The sequence below is a fragment of the Trachypithecus francoisi genome, unplaced genomic scaffold (genome assembly GCF_009764315.1).
Source record: "Trachypithecus francoisi isolate TF-2019V2 unplaced genomic scaffold, Tfra_2.0 Lachesis_group7, whole genome shotgun sequence".
NCBI lineage: Eukaryota > Metazoa > Chordata > Mammalia > Primates > Cercopithecidae > Trachypithecus > Trachypithecus francoisi.
The window spans coordinates 64,637,614-64,653,812 of NW_022681472.1; the positions used below are offsets into that span (position 1 = coordinate 64,637,614).

General features: G+C 32.5%; 1 protein-coding gene across 2 annotated transcripts in view; it reads left to right on the forward strand.

Moving 5' to 3' along the window:
- Positions 1 to 15,610, forward strand: part of EMC2 (ER membrane protein complex subunit 2) — a 53,288-nt gene extending 37,678 nt beyond the window's left edge. Inside the window, exons 8-12 of one of the 2 annotated variants that reach the window (XR_004435168.1) lie at positions 1,363 to 1,444; positions 2,269 to 2,379; positions 4,538 to 4,642; positions 9,488 to 9,610; positions 12,083 to 15,610. Coding sequence is in view for 1 of the 2 variants with exons in the window: in XM_033202295.1 (XP_033058186.1) it covers positions 1,363 to 1,444; positions 2,269 to 2,379; positions 4,538 to 4,642; positions 12,083 to 12,169 (385 nt within the window). In the remaining variant the exon portion in view is untranslated. The remainder of the gene's footprint in view (positions 1 to 1,362; positions 1,445 to 2,268; positions 2,380 to 4,537; positions 4,643 to 9,487; positions 9,611 to 12,082) is intronic. The other variant, XM_033202295.1, reaches the window with a different exon arrangement.
- Positions 15,611 to 16,199: the final 589 nt, after the last annotated feature.

Consider the following 16,199-nt stretch of genomic DNA (forward strand, 5'->3'; position numbering starts at 1 on the left):
TCATGTGTCAAGAACCAATGCTAGGTTTTGAATTTAAAAATGGAAAGGGCTAAACAGCTGCATGATCTTAGATGAGAGTATATATATATGGTCCTTCATAAATCTAAAATGCTGTAATTATTAGGTAATCTGCAGGGTGTATTTTTTTCCTCAGTCCATTTGGGTGTGACTGCTGTACACATTTTCATGTTACCATTGACATCTTCAGTTTTTCAATGTTATGTGTAATGCATATAAACAGCATATGTAGTGGTTAAAGAGTACAAGCTGTCTGGAGTGGCACAGCCTGGGATTCAGTTTATAGCTCTGTGCCTCAGTAATCTCAGCTCTAGCATGGTGATAATAATTTCCTTCTTCCTAGGATTTTGGTAGGATTAAATGAGTTAATATATGTAACACATGTAGAAAATGCATGACACCTAATAAGCAATTACTAAAAGTTAGCTTATACTTGTGTGAAACAGGAAAATAATTTTTAAAAGTATATCAGGCATTAGTGTAAAGGTAGATACTTTTGTATGTTGGTAACAAATGCCAAAAATAACTTTAGGTAACCTCTTTTTGTTGGGTAGTGTCATCACTTCCTCACTGGGAAAAAATCTTGTAACACCTGTGTTCATTAGAATTTCCTGTAGATAGTGAGGATAGGCACATGGCATTAAACATTTAAAATATATTTAGTGAATTATAGTCACATGCTTTAAAATGTTTTTCCAGAGCTCTTTCTGGCAGTTCTCTTTCCTTAGGTTTTCAGCAAGATTTTTGTTTATTCTACCACAAGATTAAATGGTAGTACAGTGTATATCAAAACCAACTTGATCTATTTTTCATGGGCTTAGAAATTTATAACTTCATTATAATTTGATATTTGACAGTAAACTTAAGTAATGAGAGAAATCTTTGTAATAGAATATGTTGGTAAATACATGCCTGTGAAGAATTTTTAGTGAGTAGAGAATAATAAAGTATTTATTTTCTCCTTACACATTAGCTGTTTGAATATTTTTTAAAATGATCAGTCAGCTTCCATAAGTTGTTCTGTATACAACTTGATCCAAGGTCTTGAAGCCTTTCTTATTAGTAATGATGAGATGTAGTAGGAGTGAACCAATTTTTAAAATGCAGTATCTATTGATTGTTTAGAGGCTGCTTTAAGATGCCTGTGTTTATTAATTTCATGATAAAATTTAATGTCATTGATATGAATTTCAGATGACAAATACTTTATTAATAAAGCTATGTAAATTATTTGTGAATAAATTGTTTAATATCACTAAAGTTGTTTTTAAATTATTTCAAGATTTAACTAAAATAAGAATTTGTGACTTTTAAAATTAATTTCTCCTCTTGATGTGTTTTTAGCTATGCAAAAGCAGCCTTTTGTTTAGAGGAACTAATGATGACTAATCCACACAACCACTTATACTGTCAGCAGTATGCTGAAGTAAGTGTTTTCAGAACAATGGCATGTAATTTTATTTTGGTTACTATTCGGTATTATTATGGAACTAAGAATATTTCCTTCATGTTAAGCAAGTATATATTTAAAACATCTGATGAACATTACATTGTGGGAATAAAAGTTAAAAATTTTTAACATTGCAGTGGTAATACTGACTTCAATTAAGACATACTTAAAACAGTGAAATTCCTTGCATTTTTATATTTGTGTACTATTTTCTTTCCTAATTATAAGTTATATCACATTTGCCACCACTTAATGGCTTCTGAGACATTTATAGTGATTATGATTGTTAAATCCATATTCTGGGAAATTTGTATTAAAGCCAGTTGGGACATAGGAAGTATGTATTTAATTTGCATACTGTTAAGAATAGCAGTACAATTGAATGCTATAAGGCTAGAAGAGATTCATTATTAAAGAATGTCCGTACAGATTATGAAAGGACAATTCAATATTTAAGTCCACATTTATAATGCCAGTAATAGAAAATACAATGTGAAGTGAAGCATTTGTGAGGCAGCTGAAATAGAAATTATTCTGGCTTTTTATTGTGGCAGCATTTTTGTTTTAAAAACTACTCAGTCATCTCAATGTTCGTAGAACAGAATAGCTTTTTGGGGGAAGGTTATGTTTGAAATTTTAGATTAGCTTTAAAAACCTTTAGGTGAATTCTTTTAACATCTTGTATTTGTTTTTAGAGAGAATATCTGTTTCGATTACTTAATGCCTGTGGTATGATGAAACCATGCTATATTTCAAAGTAGTAAAATAAACAGTTTTCAGCACTTTGCAATTTTTAACAGGTTAAATATACCCAAGGTGGACTTGAAAACCTTGAACTTGCAAGAAAGTATTTTGCACAGGCATTGAAACTGAACAACAGAAATATGAGAGCTTTGTTTGGGCTTTATATGGTGAGTGGAGGTGCATGTTTAATGTTATTTTTAAAAATCTGTCACTTAAAATCCATTCAACTATCCCCTCCCATCACTCCTCTCCTGTTTTTTGTATTTTATTAATAAGCATATGATTTTTTTCTGTAATTAATTCTGAGCAATAGCTTGTAAGCTAGTTTTATTTTTGAATGTTAATACAGCCTAGCTGTTTGACTTTTTTTTTTTGTAAACTATCTTTTATCGTATCAGAATTGAAATCTGCCCTTATAAAATTAAATAGTAACAGGAAAAAAAACATATGATTTCTTGTTTTGATATTCTTGGGTTTATGCCCAACATTATTGTATTTCTTTCCTAAATTATAGTTGTATGACGTATTTTTAAACTATGCCAATAAAAGACATTAGAAATAAAATCCCTAATATATCAAATTAAAACATTTTTTATGGTGTAGAAAAACAGTTTGGAAATTGTGGCAAGTATGTAATGATCTCTTGTTTAGGTATGCCAAATGCAGAGTTTAGAAAAGTCAATTAATAAGAGTATGGGAAATGGAGGAATAATTTGCTGACCTTTAAGACATGTATATAAAGTGAGCACCTCTCTACAGTAAGAAAGGCTGGGAAAAATAAACTTTAATGTGTCAGTTAGTTCTTTGAATTTTTTATTTATCCTGTTCTTTTGACAGACTTCTTGATAAATGTCTTCTAGTTGCAGCTCAATGAAAAAGAACTAATTGAAGAAATGGAGATAGGAAGAAATAAAAATGAAATAATTTTTAAAAAGGAATGGCAAAATATGATTGGAAAATGGTTCAAATGTATTTCAAGAAAATTTTCCTGGATTCTAGCAAAGCTAATTGCAATGGCTTGAAAATATACTATAGTAGAAGTATCTCTTTATCAAATAAATACTAATTTTAAAAACTATATAATATACAACATATTATCAATAATAGTTTATACATAGCACTTTATGTGCTGGGCATTGTTCTGACCTGTAGTTTTTATTTTAAATCAATACATCCTCACATCAAGTATTTGAGTAGGGGCTCTCAATACTATTCTCAGGTGGTGAAACTGAGACACGGATTTAATTAATTTGCCCAAAGATGGGCACAGAGCTCCTAAATGATTGAGTTGGGTTTCCAGCCCAGGAAGTTAACTCCATAGTTTTTCTCGTAACCACTGCATCTAATAAATTCATAAGAAGAAGGTAACATTAAAGTCATAGAGGTATAAAAGTCAGATTTGGGGATATAGATTCTTCACTGGCAGAGACGGAGACATAGGTGAGAGAGGGTATAGCACAGGCTGGCATAAAACAAAGGCTTAACCTTTTTTTTGAATCACATGGTCAGATTATTTTAAGAGTAAAATATATTTAAGAATAGGATTAAAATTATATCTTACTCTTCACAGTAATATATACATTTAATAATTAGCATATGATTTTGGGGTTTTATGGATTCTTTCACAGATCCCAGATTAAGAACTGCTCATTTAAATACATTTTTAAAAAGGAGAGGGTGGATCAAATTGCAGGGACTAATTGGTTCTCTGAAACACAGTTTGAAAACTCATGGTATAGTGAAAAGAGAAATGGATTAGAGATAAAGATCTTCTTTATTTCAAAGACCCATTATTTTGCTTTGGTCAAGTTAAATCTCTCCTATTGGACTTAAATTTCTTTTATCTATTAATGTAGGATGTCAGGCTAAATTATTTTTGAGTTTCCTTTTTCTGTAAATATTCAGTGATTATGTGATTCTGACATAGGCAAGCTTATGTAATTCAATAACAAGAAATAACACCAGTAATATCCTACAGTGGTAAAGTGCTTTTGGTTTATAAAGTGTTCTTCTATAGCTTCTTTATTTAAACAATACGGAGTTTTACCTTTAAGAGCTGTTACAGATACATAATTAAATAATTTTAGGTATTATTTAAAATATATTTTCCCTTCCCACTATTTTGGATTTATACTGTATTTTAAAATGTATTTTCATTTTTAAGCACTAATATTCAATTTTATGTTTATATTAAAAATTATTTTGGTACAGTTTTTAAAAATTCTTTATTATCATCCCATTGCAACCATGTCCCTTATGTTTTTGATTATCTTGACTAGCAAAAAAGGAATTTTGCTTTTGATGTTATTGTTTGTTTGTTTTTAGTCGGCAAGTCATATTGCTTCTAATCCAAAAGCAAGTGCAAAAACGAAAAAGGACAACATGAAATATGCTAGTTGGGCAGCTAGTCAAATAAACAGAGCTTATCAGGTTAGTATTTATTGATCATTTTGCTATGTAGGTCAGTTAATGTATTTCTTAGTTTTGTTTCTACGAACTACAAAGTCAGATGTCTAGCATTGGACTTATATGCCTTTAGGGCTTTATGAAATGTGTTTTGTGTAGAATTAATTTGTGGTTTTTTTTTTTGTTTTTTTTTTCTTTTTTCTGAGACAGAGTCTCACGCTGTTCCCCGGGCTGGAGTGGAGTGGTGCAATCTCGGTTCACTGCAACCTCCACCTCCCAGGTTCAAGTGATTCTCCTGCCTCAGCCTCCCAAATAGCTGGGATTACAGGCGCCTGCCACCATGATCAGCTAATTATTTTTATTTTTATTTTTAGTAGAGACGGGGTTTCACTATGTTGGCCAGGCTGATCTTGAACACCTGACCTCGTGATCCACCCGCCTCAGTCTCCCTAAGTGCTGGGATTAATGTGCGGTTTTAAGACTACCTTTTTATCCCCTCAAGAGGAATCTATTAGTATTATTATTTCATAATTTACCTTACAATCTAGAAATCTCAGTGGTTCTGCGTTTGGCAAACACAGACTAATTCTGAAAACTCAGGATAAATAAATCATGTCGCATTTCAGAAGCAGATTGGGTATGTGAGTATATTTTTAATCATAGGTATCTCAAGAAATAGAAAAGAAGGAAGAAAAGCCTTAAAGTAAACTAATCAAACTGCGTAACAAAGTTTGTGCAGTCTGCTTATACTTCAAATCTTTTACTGAAACTTCTCCATTTGTATCTTCGTTTTCTAAAGCTCATCCTTAGCAGATTTTTGGGAAATTATTTTTCATGAGAAATTTACTCATGGGAAAACACATCTTCTTATGTCTTTAGCCTTATTTGTCTATAGCCTTTATATTTTAAGGGCAGTTTGGCTTTTTATATACCCGTTGATCCTTTACCTAAGTGTCTTAAGCATATTGTTCAGTTGGTTTTTTTTTTTGTTTTTTTTGTTTTTTTTTAAATATAGATGAGATCTTGCTATATTGCCCAGACTGGCAGAGAACTCCTGGTTTCATGTGATCCTTTTACCTCAGCCTCCTAAGTAGCTGGGACTACAGGTGCAGGCATCACCATGCCCCACTGTTTCATTCTGTTTCAGAATAAAATGTTGCCGTCAAGAAGTATGATGCCATCTTGACTTGCTTTTTATCATAAGTGACTCTTTGGTTACCCAAAGGAATTTTTTCTTTATCTTTAAAATCCAGTAGTCTTACTACGATTTGTTTTATTGATTCTTCTTGGGTCAGTTTTCCCAAATACACAGTACACCCATTTAGTACATCATTTTTCTGTGTCCTTGATTATTCATTTTCCTTCAAATTATTTTGTCATTTTCTGTATTTTATGTTTTCTCCATAATTTTTTATGAAGTTGATTCATATTTTTCTTGTCCTCCATGTTTAAATGAGGTAGTTTTCCTGGACTATTAGGAGGAGATGTTTATGGAATGGCAGGAAGTTGGAGATAGGTTAGGGTAGCTTTCCCAGCTTGGCTATTCTATTTCTACCTCTTTTTTGCTAAAGAGAACTCAAATACGACCTCTTTGTGTAGCCAGTCTTTCTTAGAACTGAGTGTGAATGTAGAGTCTGTCTTAGAACTGAGTTGTAACCCAGGAAGATTTTCTGGCTTCAGCCCACTGTTCTATTTCTAGAGCCTTCAAGATCTTGAATTCTGAAGTGTTGCTGTCAGCTTTAAATGTTACGTATTGTTGTTACAGTTTGTGTTTCTTCATTTTTGCTTTGTTTTCTTCTGGGATTGCTGCCTCTGGGCATCATTCCTTTTCTCACCCCTCCTTATCTGAACCATCTCTCCTTCTTGCCCTGGTGTTTCTGCCCTGGTTTGGTTTCAGTTTTTAATTGTTTTTCTTCAGGGTGTGAAGTTTTGTCCTTCTGGAAGAGGATGTTTGCTAGATATTTTAGAGATTTTAAGATAGTAGATGGTTAGACTTGTCTAATCTCATATTTGTGAATAGTTTTTTACACTTATATTTGTTTCGGAGCTTATGAAGACTTCTAGGCCCTTGGCAGATGCATCATCTCAGGTTTTCTTGTTTCGTGGGTTAAGAATTCATAATTTGTTTGGTTTTTGGTTTCTTGTAGAGTAGTAGGTTGTCCTCTATTTCTATTTCTCCTACCACACAGTTGTTAATCTTTTGTAGGTCATGCTGCTCTTGATGACATAGTCACATTCTAGGGTTTAGAAAATTGACTGTTACCTAGTTTTTTTGAAAATGTCATCTGTGGGCTTGAGTTCTATTATGTTGGTTTTGGTGCTGGCTTTTTGTTGTTCGTTTTTGCCCTTCTGGTTGGAGAAAATTGAGGAGATTTAAAAAATGTAATGCCTCCATAATCACATCATCGAAAGTCACCTTTGTGTATTTTTATTGTCTGTTACAGAGCATGTTAGTTTTGTTGGCATATTGTAAGTCAGAGTATTTGTAAACATTAGCGAGACTGCTTCTTCAAATGTGGTTTGGGATAGCTCAGATCTGTAATGGAGTTCCACACAGAGTAGGCTTGGGAGTATGTGGAAGTGTGTGATTTAAAGGTAAGATTTGTATAATATAAAAGTAATGCTATGCATACTACATAATCGTTTTTAAGACATTTATGAGAAACAGCTCTTCAGAGTGCTTTTTTGACATAACTATTTTAAAATCAGTTTTTGCTAAATTACAGTATAGAAATAAGAATTATAACAGAAAAAAAAGGATGCAAGTAATAAATGTGCCTTTCAGTGACTAATATAAGGTAAATGTATCCAGGCTAATAAATATAAACATTGTAGCATCCCAAAGCCTTCTTGATAAGTCCTCTTAATTTCTCCTCTTGTATTCCTTAAGAGTACTCATTTATAACCCTGTAGTTTATGGAATCAGCCAGTATGTATTCTTTTTTGTCTTGCATATTTCTATCATTATTCAGTTTATGGGATTTATCCTTGTTTATGTCTGTAGTTCATTCATTTTCCTCTACTGTAGTTCATTGTATGAATGTTACAGTTCGTCTAGTCAGTTATTGCTATGCATTTGGAATATTTTCTGTTTGGGCTATTTTGAATATACTGAATATTGCTATACAGATCTTTTGGTGGACATGTATATGCAGTTCTTACTGTATGTGCAGTTCTGTATATCTGAGTGAAAATACTGGGTCATAGAATATATGTATATTTAACTTTAGTAGTTAAAGGCAGTTTTCCAAATTAGTTTGCTCCCACCAGCGGTAAGAGTTCTAATAGTCCCACATCTTCACCAACACTTGGTTCTGTCAGTCTTTGTAATTATAGCCATTCTGGTACATGTGTAGAGTGGTACTTTATGGTTTTATTTTGCATGTCCCTGATGATCAGTTCCATTTGGATATCCTCTTTCATGAAATATTTTTCTCATTAGTATTTGCATGACTTATTTCTTTAGTTTTTTGCTTTGAGTGCTTTTCTAGTTTTATGTATAAGCAAATATATATAACTTTTTACTTTTTTGCTCATATGATCTTGAGGAATAGAAGTTCTGAAATGAAATGTGTTCAAATGCCTCAGTCATTTGTGTTTTTTGTGTTCTGTTTAAGAAATCTTTTGCTATTCATGGTCATAAAGAATTCTGTGTGTCTTCAGAATTTCTATTTTACTTTTCATATTTAATCCACAACCCATTTGGAATTGATTTATTTTAATTTTTAATTTTTATTTTTTTGAGACAGAATCTGGTTCTGTCGCCCAGGCTGGAGTGCAGTGGCATGATCATGGCTCACTTTGCCCTCAACCACCCAGGTTGAGTTATCCTCCTGCCTCAGCCTCCCAACTCACTGGGACTGTAGGCGCGTGTCACTGTACTCAGCTAATTTTTAAATTTTTTGTAGAGATGAGGTCCAGCTGTATTGCACAGGCTGGTCTCAAACTCCTGGCCTCAAGTAATCCTCCTGTCTCAGTCTCCCGGTGGAGTGCCAGGATTATAGGTATGAATCACTGCATCTGGCCTGGAATTGATTTTTATGTATGATGTGAAATAGGGGGTCAGTTGCTCCCCATATGGATATCCAGTGTTTCTGTCCATCTTGTATTCTATCATGAGTCCTGTCCATGGAAGCTAGTTCAGTGTAGTTAAAGAGAAGATTACAGATGCTGGACGCATGTTGTCTGGGTTCAGATTTTGACTCTGATATAATTATTAGCTATGCAAACTTGGGTAAATTACCTAACATCTCTTGACTTATCTTTTCTTCTGCAAGATAGGCGTAATAAAATATTCTGAAAATTAAAGAAGTTAAAACATAAGTTATTATGTTTTTCCTTCTCCCTGTCTCTTCAGTGTGGCAAGACTCCCTTGAGGTGTGTTGAGGTATAATTTACATGTAATCAAATGCATATATTTTAAGTATACAGTCTGAGTTTTAACAAATATGTACACCCCCTTACCACACCCCCACTCAAAATAGCATTTTCATCACCCAAGAAAGCTTCCTTCTGCCATTTTGCAGTCAACCTCATCCCCCACTGGGAGACAGACAAGCACTGATTTGATTTTTATCACCAAACATTAGTTTTGCCTGTACTATAACTTTGTATAAATGAGTTCATAGGCTATATGATCTTCTGTGTCTGACTTCTTTCACTCAGCATGTTTTTGAGATTCATTCATTTACAATCCATTTCATTTTTCCTATTACTTTGTCTACCCGTGTATTTTCCACAAATTATATAAAGATACCAAGCAAGGTATCTCAGTTATTACAATGCATGAATCACTGACCTCTGAATTTGATAAACAAATTTTTATTGTTTGATTGTTTTTGTGGTTTTTTCTAATGAGTTTTCTTACAGATCTTACAGAGAATTTTGAAAGATTTACTTAAGCAAAATCTAACTGTATGAAAACAAAAATACAGAATTTGTGAATCATGTAGAAGAGTATAACTGTCAGAGAATGACATTCTTGATAACTAGGTAAATCTTTGGGATCTCAGTGAGAATTTCTTAATCGTATCTAAGCATGTATAACCAGTATAGAGTATATAATATTTAATATGTGATTTTTCTAGATACTTATAAATTAGGGAATATTAGGTTTCAAGAACTGCTTTTCTTTCTTTGTTTCCACTTAATGATGAAACAGAATATGGCTGCTATTTGTTCTTGAATTAGGTAATTGATTTAGCATGTTCAGTAGAAGCAGACATATTTAATTAATGCACATGAAAAACTTTAATGTGAACTTACTCACAATGATTTTCCAGATAAATGCTTCTTTGGTGCACAGTTAAATCTGTGCTAGTGATTTATATGTTATTTATGATTGCAGCAGTGATTCTGTTACTGTCCTTTTGGGAAATAGAAAATTAAATCATGATTTGAGAGAAAAAATGATTCTGACTTAATCAGTTAAATTGCCATACAATTCTGGAATAGACAGAATAATTGCATGTCACATTAAATTTGAAGTGATAGATTTATATTTCCAACTTTCTTTTATTTGTTCTGACACAAGTAAATTCATTTGGTTTTTTCCAAATTGCACTGGTTGTGAGTCATGTTGACACCATTTTAGGTGACTCTTTAAAATTAGCTAATTTTAAAAGATCACACTGTATTATTTTTATGTTTAAGTATAAACCAAGAAAAATACTGTATTTAAAAATACATGTTATGGTTTTAGCTCTACAGATTTTTTTTTATTTTTACTTTGCTATTTAAAAGCAATTAGAATAAATGTTATGTGGTAATGTTACTATGTGATGTCCTATTCTGTACCCCTAATTTTCTCAGAATTAGACCTTTAAATATCTGATTAGGACCATTCCTATTTATGTTTCATAAATGGTGGTAAAAGGAAAAGCTTTCTATTTCTGGTAAATCCTTGTGTATTGTGTAATTTATTAACTGGGTAGCAAAAGTAATAAGCATGCCCCACAGCCTTTAGTCCTCAGGGGAAATTATAAAAAAACAAAGTTTTAAATGTGATGTTGCTGTTACCTTATTTAACATATGAATTCCTTAAATTCGTGATGCCTTTTGAAAGGCAAGGTGATACTGATTTTTTTGAGAAGCTTTTTTTTTTTCCTCTGGCATTTCCACTAGAAACATCCTTTATTTACTTTTTCAAATCAGGATTCAACTACAAAAACTAATCTAATGGTTTAGAGTGTAGGAAGTGAGGGAATCATAACGTTAAGCTGTAGCCAGAGGGGTCAGAGACAGGTTACCAGTTCCTGAAGCCTGTTGCTTCTATGATGTTACCTGTGCTTGATCACTTAATCTTTCTGAACAGGTCATGAGAAGTTTTCCAAATTAAGGTAATTACAAAAGACAAGGAACACATCGTAAATCAAGTACTAAGTGCTTAAGACAGCATTGTTATTTGAAGAAATGATCAGTCACTTGAAAATGTATTGAGTGGTTTGATGTTAACTTGAAAACACTAGATGTTGCTAATACCAAGTATTTTAATCATATTTAACCGGGGGAAAATGGGTAAAGTATATGTATATAAAACAAACTTTCTCCCATCTCCAACAAGGAACACTTGCTTATCTAGTAAAGCTTTTGTTTTAAATCAGACTAATAAATGATGGGAATTGTCAGTGCAGTTAACAAACTCATTTTGAAATCAGCATGTGGTTTTCAACAGTGTTTCCCTCCAGCGATTATGTGTACGATATTGAATTTAATATGCCATGAATTTGCTTTTAAATACACAAATATAGGGTATATTTTGTGTATGTATTGATATATTCTATTTTGTTTTCATAGTAAAATCCAATCCCAATTAGTTTTATAATATAAATAAATTACAATTAATAAAGTAGAAATGCATACTTTAAAACATTTTTACATTGTTTTAATGTGTAGCGTAGGTTTTTACTTGACAGCTGTTTGCAGAACCGTATCATTTAGTTAACTAATACATCTGGAAACTTAAATTATGAGCTACTTTAAATAATTTTAGAGAGTACTTTTAAAATGTTTAGTGAAATAACTTGTATTTATATTACACCTTCGTTTGAAATTGTAAAAATCTGTTTAGACATCAGATGAGTAGAAATGGTTCACACTCCTACATAAATATAAGCTAAATTGCATTTTAAAATTATACTTTTTATTTCATATTTTTTTGGTCTGAGTAGGATAGTTTCAAATCTATGATTTCATAGGTTGTTACACTACGTAAACATTTAAAACATTTAAACTGGCCAAGTGTGCAGTGAAATCTCTGTACACTTCTACTGAAGGTAAGACCTTAAAGGAAAATGTCCTTAATACCCAAATTTTATTCTTATTGAAAAAACAAAGAATATATTTGATTTCCTACTAGTTATAAAATAGTCAATGTTAAGTTTCATTAGCAATGTGAAGGTAAGATTGTCATTTTGAACCTGCCACTGAAATTGAGCCTAATTGAGCTTTTTTTTTTTTAATTAGTTTGCAGGTCGAAGTAAGAAGGAAACCAAATATTCTCTTAAGGCTGTCGAAGACATGTTGGAAACATTGCAGATCACCCAGTCTTAAGGTTTCAAAAACTCTTTGACATTAGATTTCACAACTGCACAATTGAACTTATTGGCCTGTAACTTATTTACTAAATGCCCAGTGCTGTTTATATACTACAGTAATTTTCTGTTAAGAAGGCAGTTGTAAAGAATGTGTTTATATAAACCTAAAAATGCCTTTTACTGCTAAGTGGGAAGATGGGGGAAATCCATGGAAGAGAGATTTAAGACTTATTGATTGTACATCAGTCTCTTCATATCACATATATATATATATAATATATATATATATAAAAACTCTAATGTAGAATAACCTTGTTAAATAAACCATGATGTTTTATTAAACTTGCGTATGAAGTTTCTAACTTCATTTTGTTATACTCACAGTGGATATATTGTTTAGGAACTCAGTTTCTAGTTAACTCCTTACTGGTGATAGCAAAGACACAGCATATGTAGCTGACAGAAGCAGATTATTTAGACTTTGTTTATATTATCGAATTGGATTTTGCTGTACATTCCGGTAGACTATTTGAATTATTTTATCTGCTGTAATATCCTTTTGATGAATCTTGCTTAAAACATGTCATTCTCCAAAGTTCAGCAATATTTCTTTGTAAAATCTTTGTTTTGATATAGGACATAATTGAGATTTATACATATAAAATGCCTTAAGGTAAATATGTTATGACACTTAAATTTAACTTTTATGCAAGTTATATTTATTGAATCCTTTAATAGTAAATTACATGAAAGAATATTCAAGAATCATATAGAGTAGGGATTAAGGGATTTTAGTGGCTGAGTTATTTTTAATTTTGAAAAAAATAAGAAAATTAAAACTATCCTTAGAAATGAAAATATTAAAATTTTCCTGTTCTATCATTACCTTAGTTAGAATTTTTTATTTTTCTCTTTTCATAATAAACAACCATTAGGTTACCTTCAACAATATTTGACATGTTTCAGTAAAATAGAAGAGACTTTGAAAGTTAAATTTCATTTAGACACAAATCAGGTTTTAAAACAGCAACCGTTCATAGCAAATATTTGTGGTATTTATAATAAATATATTTAAATTTATTTTTATTAAAAATATACAGAGGCATCTGCAGACTTGCCATTACTGCTTTGGGCAAGTGGGGATTGTGGAGGAATTGACAATCTAGAAGTGTTTAGAAAGAAAAGTATTGTCAATATCAGCTTCTTTTAACCTTTTGAATAGTTCTGCTAATAAATTATTCTCCATATCTAGTCTAATTTTTCATATTACAGTCATTTTTGTTTTATTCTGCCATGAGTAATAGGCAACTAATTAATATCTTCCACGAAAGAACTCTTTTCATATGAAGGTAATTTTCTACTAATCTTTGTTACGACAAAGATCTACTCTTTGTACACATGAAATTAGTAACTACATTTTCAACATGATGAACCATTTGAAATTTACATTTTCTGTAAAGAAAATAGTGCCTGCACGTTGTCTCACTGCCTTTTCCCCTTCAAACCTCCTCGCCATCAGTCACTGGATTAGTGTTTACTCTAGCAATTAAATTTGTGTAATAAGTAATTCAGTGCCTCTTATAGCTGTCTGCCTTAGTTTCACTTTTTTTTTTTTTTTTTTTTTTTGAGACAGTCTCGTTCTGTCGCCCAGGCTGGAATGCAGTGACGTGATCTTGGCTCACTGCAACCTCCACCTCCCAGGTTCAAGCGATTCTTGTGCCTCAGCCTGAGTAGCTGGGACTACAGGCATGCGCCACCATGCCTGGCTAATTTTTGTATTTTTAGTAGAGACGGGGTTTCACTATATTGGCCAGGCTGGTCTCGAACTCATGGCCTCAAGCGATCTACCCGCCTTAGCTTCCCGAAGTGCTGGGATTACAGGCATGAGCCACTGAGCCTGGCCAGTATCACTTTATTTTTTCAGAATTTTAATAACTTCTTGCCAAGATTTTATATTTGTTAAGCACATTGTCATTCCGTAGTAATTTATAAACTTCAACTTAAATGTACTGATAATCCCATTACAGTAGGCAGTTGCCTACAGCTATTACCTTTATTTCTTCTTTGTTTAACAGTACCCTTATTTGATCCAATAGTGGCAAGGATCCCTTTTCCTCAAAGACATTAGGACCTTATCCCAACTCCAGAGGCTGCACCTTCATTGATCTGAAACAGAAGTGGTAGTTTTATTCCGTATAGTCTGATTACTTTTTGCAATGAAGGAAATCAACCATCTGTTCTGTCTGTCTGTTGTGGTAGCTACTAACCATATGTGATATTGAGTACTTGATATGTGGCCAGTGCAATAGAGAAATTGAATGAAATGAACAGAACCCTACTGAGAAGGGCTTTCCTTTCAAATTAAAAAATCAGAGCTTTGTGTGAAAACAGTCTTTGCCTCTTTCTCCTCTTTCTGGCCAACAACATGCCTAAAGGTGCAGCTGCCATCTTAAATAACCATGAAACAGCAAATATGAGAATGAAAGTGACATTTCAGAGAAGGAACTGAAGGAGGATTAAGGGGATCCTGGATCCCTGATAAGGCATTGTTGAACACCCAAACCAAGATGAGCAATTGCCAAACTCCGCTGGGTCCCTGATGGAATTGTTGAACACCCAAACCAAGATGAGCAATTGCCAGACTCCCCAATTATTACATGAGAAATAATAAACTCCTGATTGTTTAAGACACTGTTTGATTTCCTGTTACTTCAGCCATGTATGTTTTTAACTAATATATCTGCTTATCCACTCTTCAACTTTTTTTAACGTGTAAAATTCTTATTTTAGACATGTCAGGAATACTATTTCAGAATTTAATCATTTAAAGCAAGCAGATAATTGCATATAACAAAAGAAGTAATGTCTTATTGCAGCTCAGCACCTAGCATTCTGAGCTAACAGAGGTGAAAAAGGGACATGTTTACACAGCTTTAACCATAAAAATAATACTGATCTGGGGGCACAAGAGGATGTAGAGAAAAATGTAAAGGGAAGAACAGTATTTTAATATGCTGCAAGCATATACTTCCAACTTTTTATTGACAAATATTTCAAATAATCTTTCTGTCTTATATACTGTAGCCCACTTATCGTCAAAGTAACTTCATTTTAATTCATTTCATAGAACCATAGGATTTTAGACAGGACTTTGGAGATGATTGTGTTGTACTTCATTTTAAGATTAGGAGATCTGAGGTTCAGATAAATTAACCTCTTGTGTTACAGAGCGTGGACTAGACCCAGGATGTCAGGGGTTTACAAGTCAGCATTTTTTCTGGTATCCTCTGCTGCATCTGGCTATCTTGTGATGTTCTCATTTTAGAGTGACAAAAATGAGAGCCAGTTATATGCAAGGGTCATAACTTGTTAGCAGATCGGGGATTATAATTCGGATGTTCTGATTTGTAAAACAATTTTTAATGGAATAAAAAGGTAAATTATATTTTAATTTAAATTGTGTTTAAATTATTTAAGATGTTATTTCATTTACAGTCAATATGAGAACTATTTCAAAATATTTAGAATATAATATAATGCCATTTTGCTCTCTGCCCCCACCATTAAAACTCTTGTTGTTTTCCATTTATTGGCCTTCCAGGATCTGTATAGTATCAGAATCAAGGGGAGAATTCAGATTTCTTTAATTGTAAACGATGTCCTTCCACTTTCCCACACTTTGAATTCAGCTACGCTTAAAGTGCATGAAGTTGTTATACTTCCTTCTTCCACAAAGATTCAACATCTACAAAATAATGTGACGAAAGACTAAATGCATTCCTCTTAAGATTAGGAACAAGATAAGGATATGCACACTCACCACTCCTATTCAATGTAGTACTTGGCATCCAGTGCAATAACGTAAGAAAAGGGGATAAAAGGCACAGAGATTGGAAATGAAAAACTAAACTTTATATTTGCATTTAACATTATTTTCTACATACAAATTCCTCAGAAATCTCCAAGAACTTACAAGAAGTAGTGAATTTAATAAGATCACAGAATACAAGATCGACCACACAAAAATTGTGTTTCTGTATGCTAAC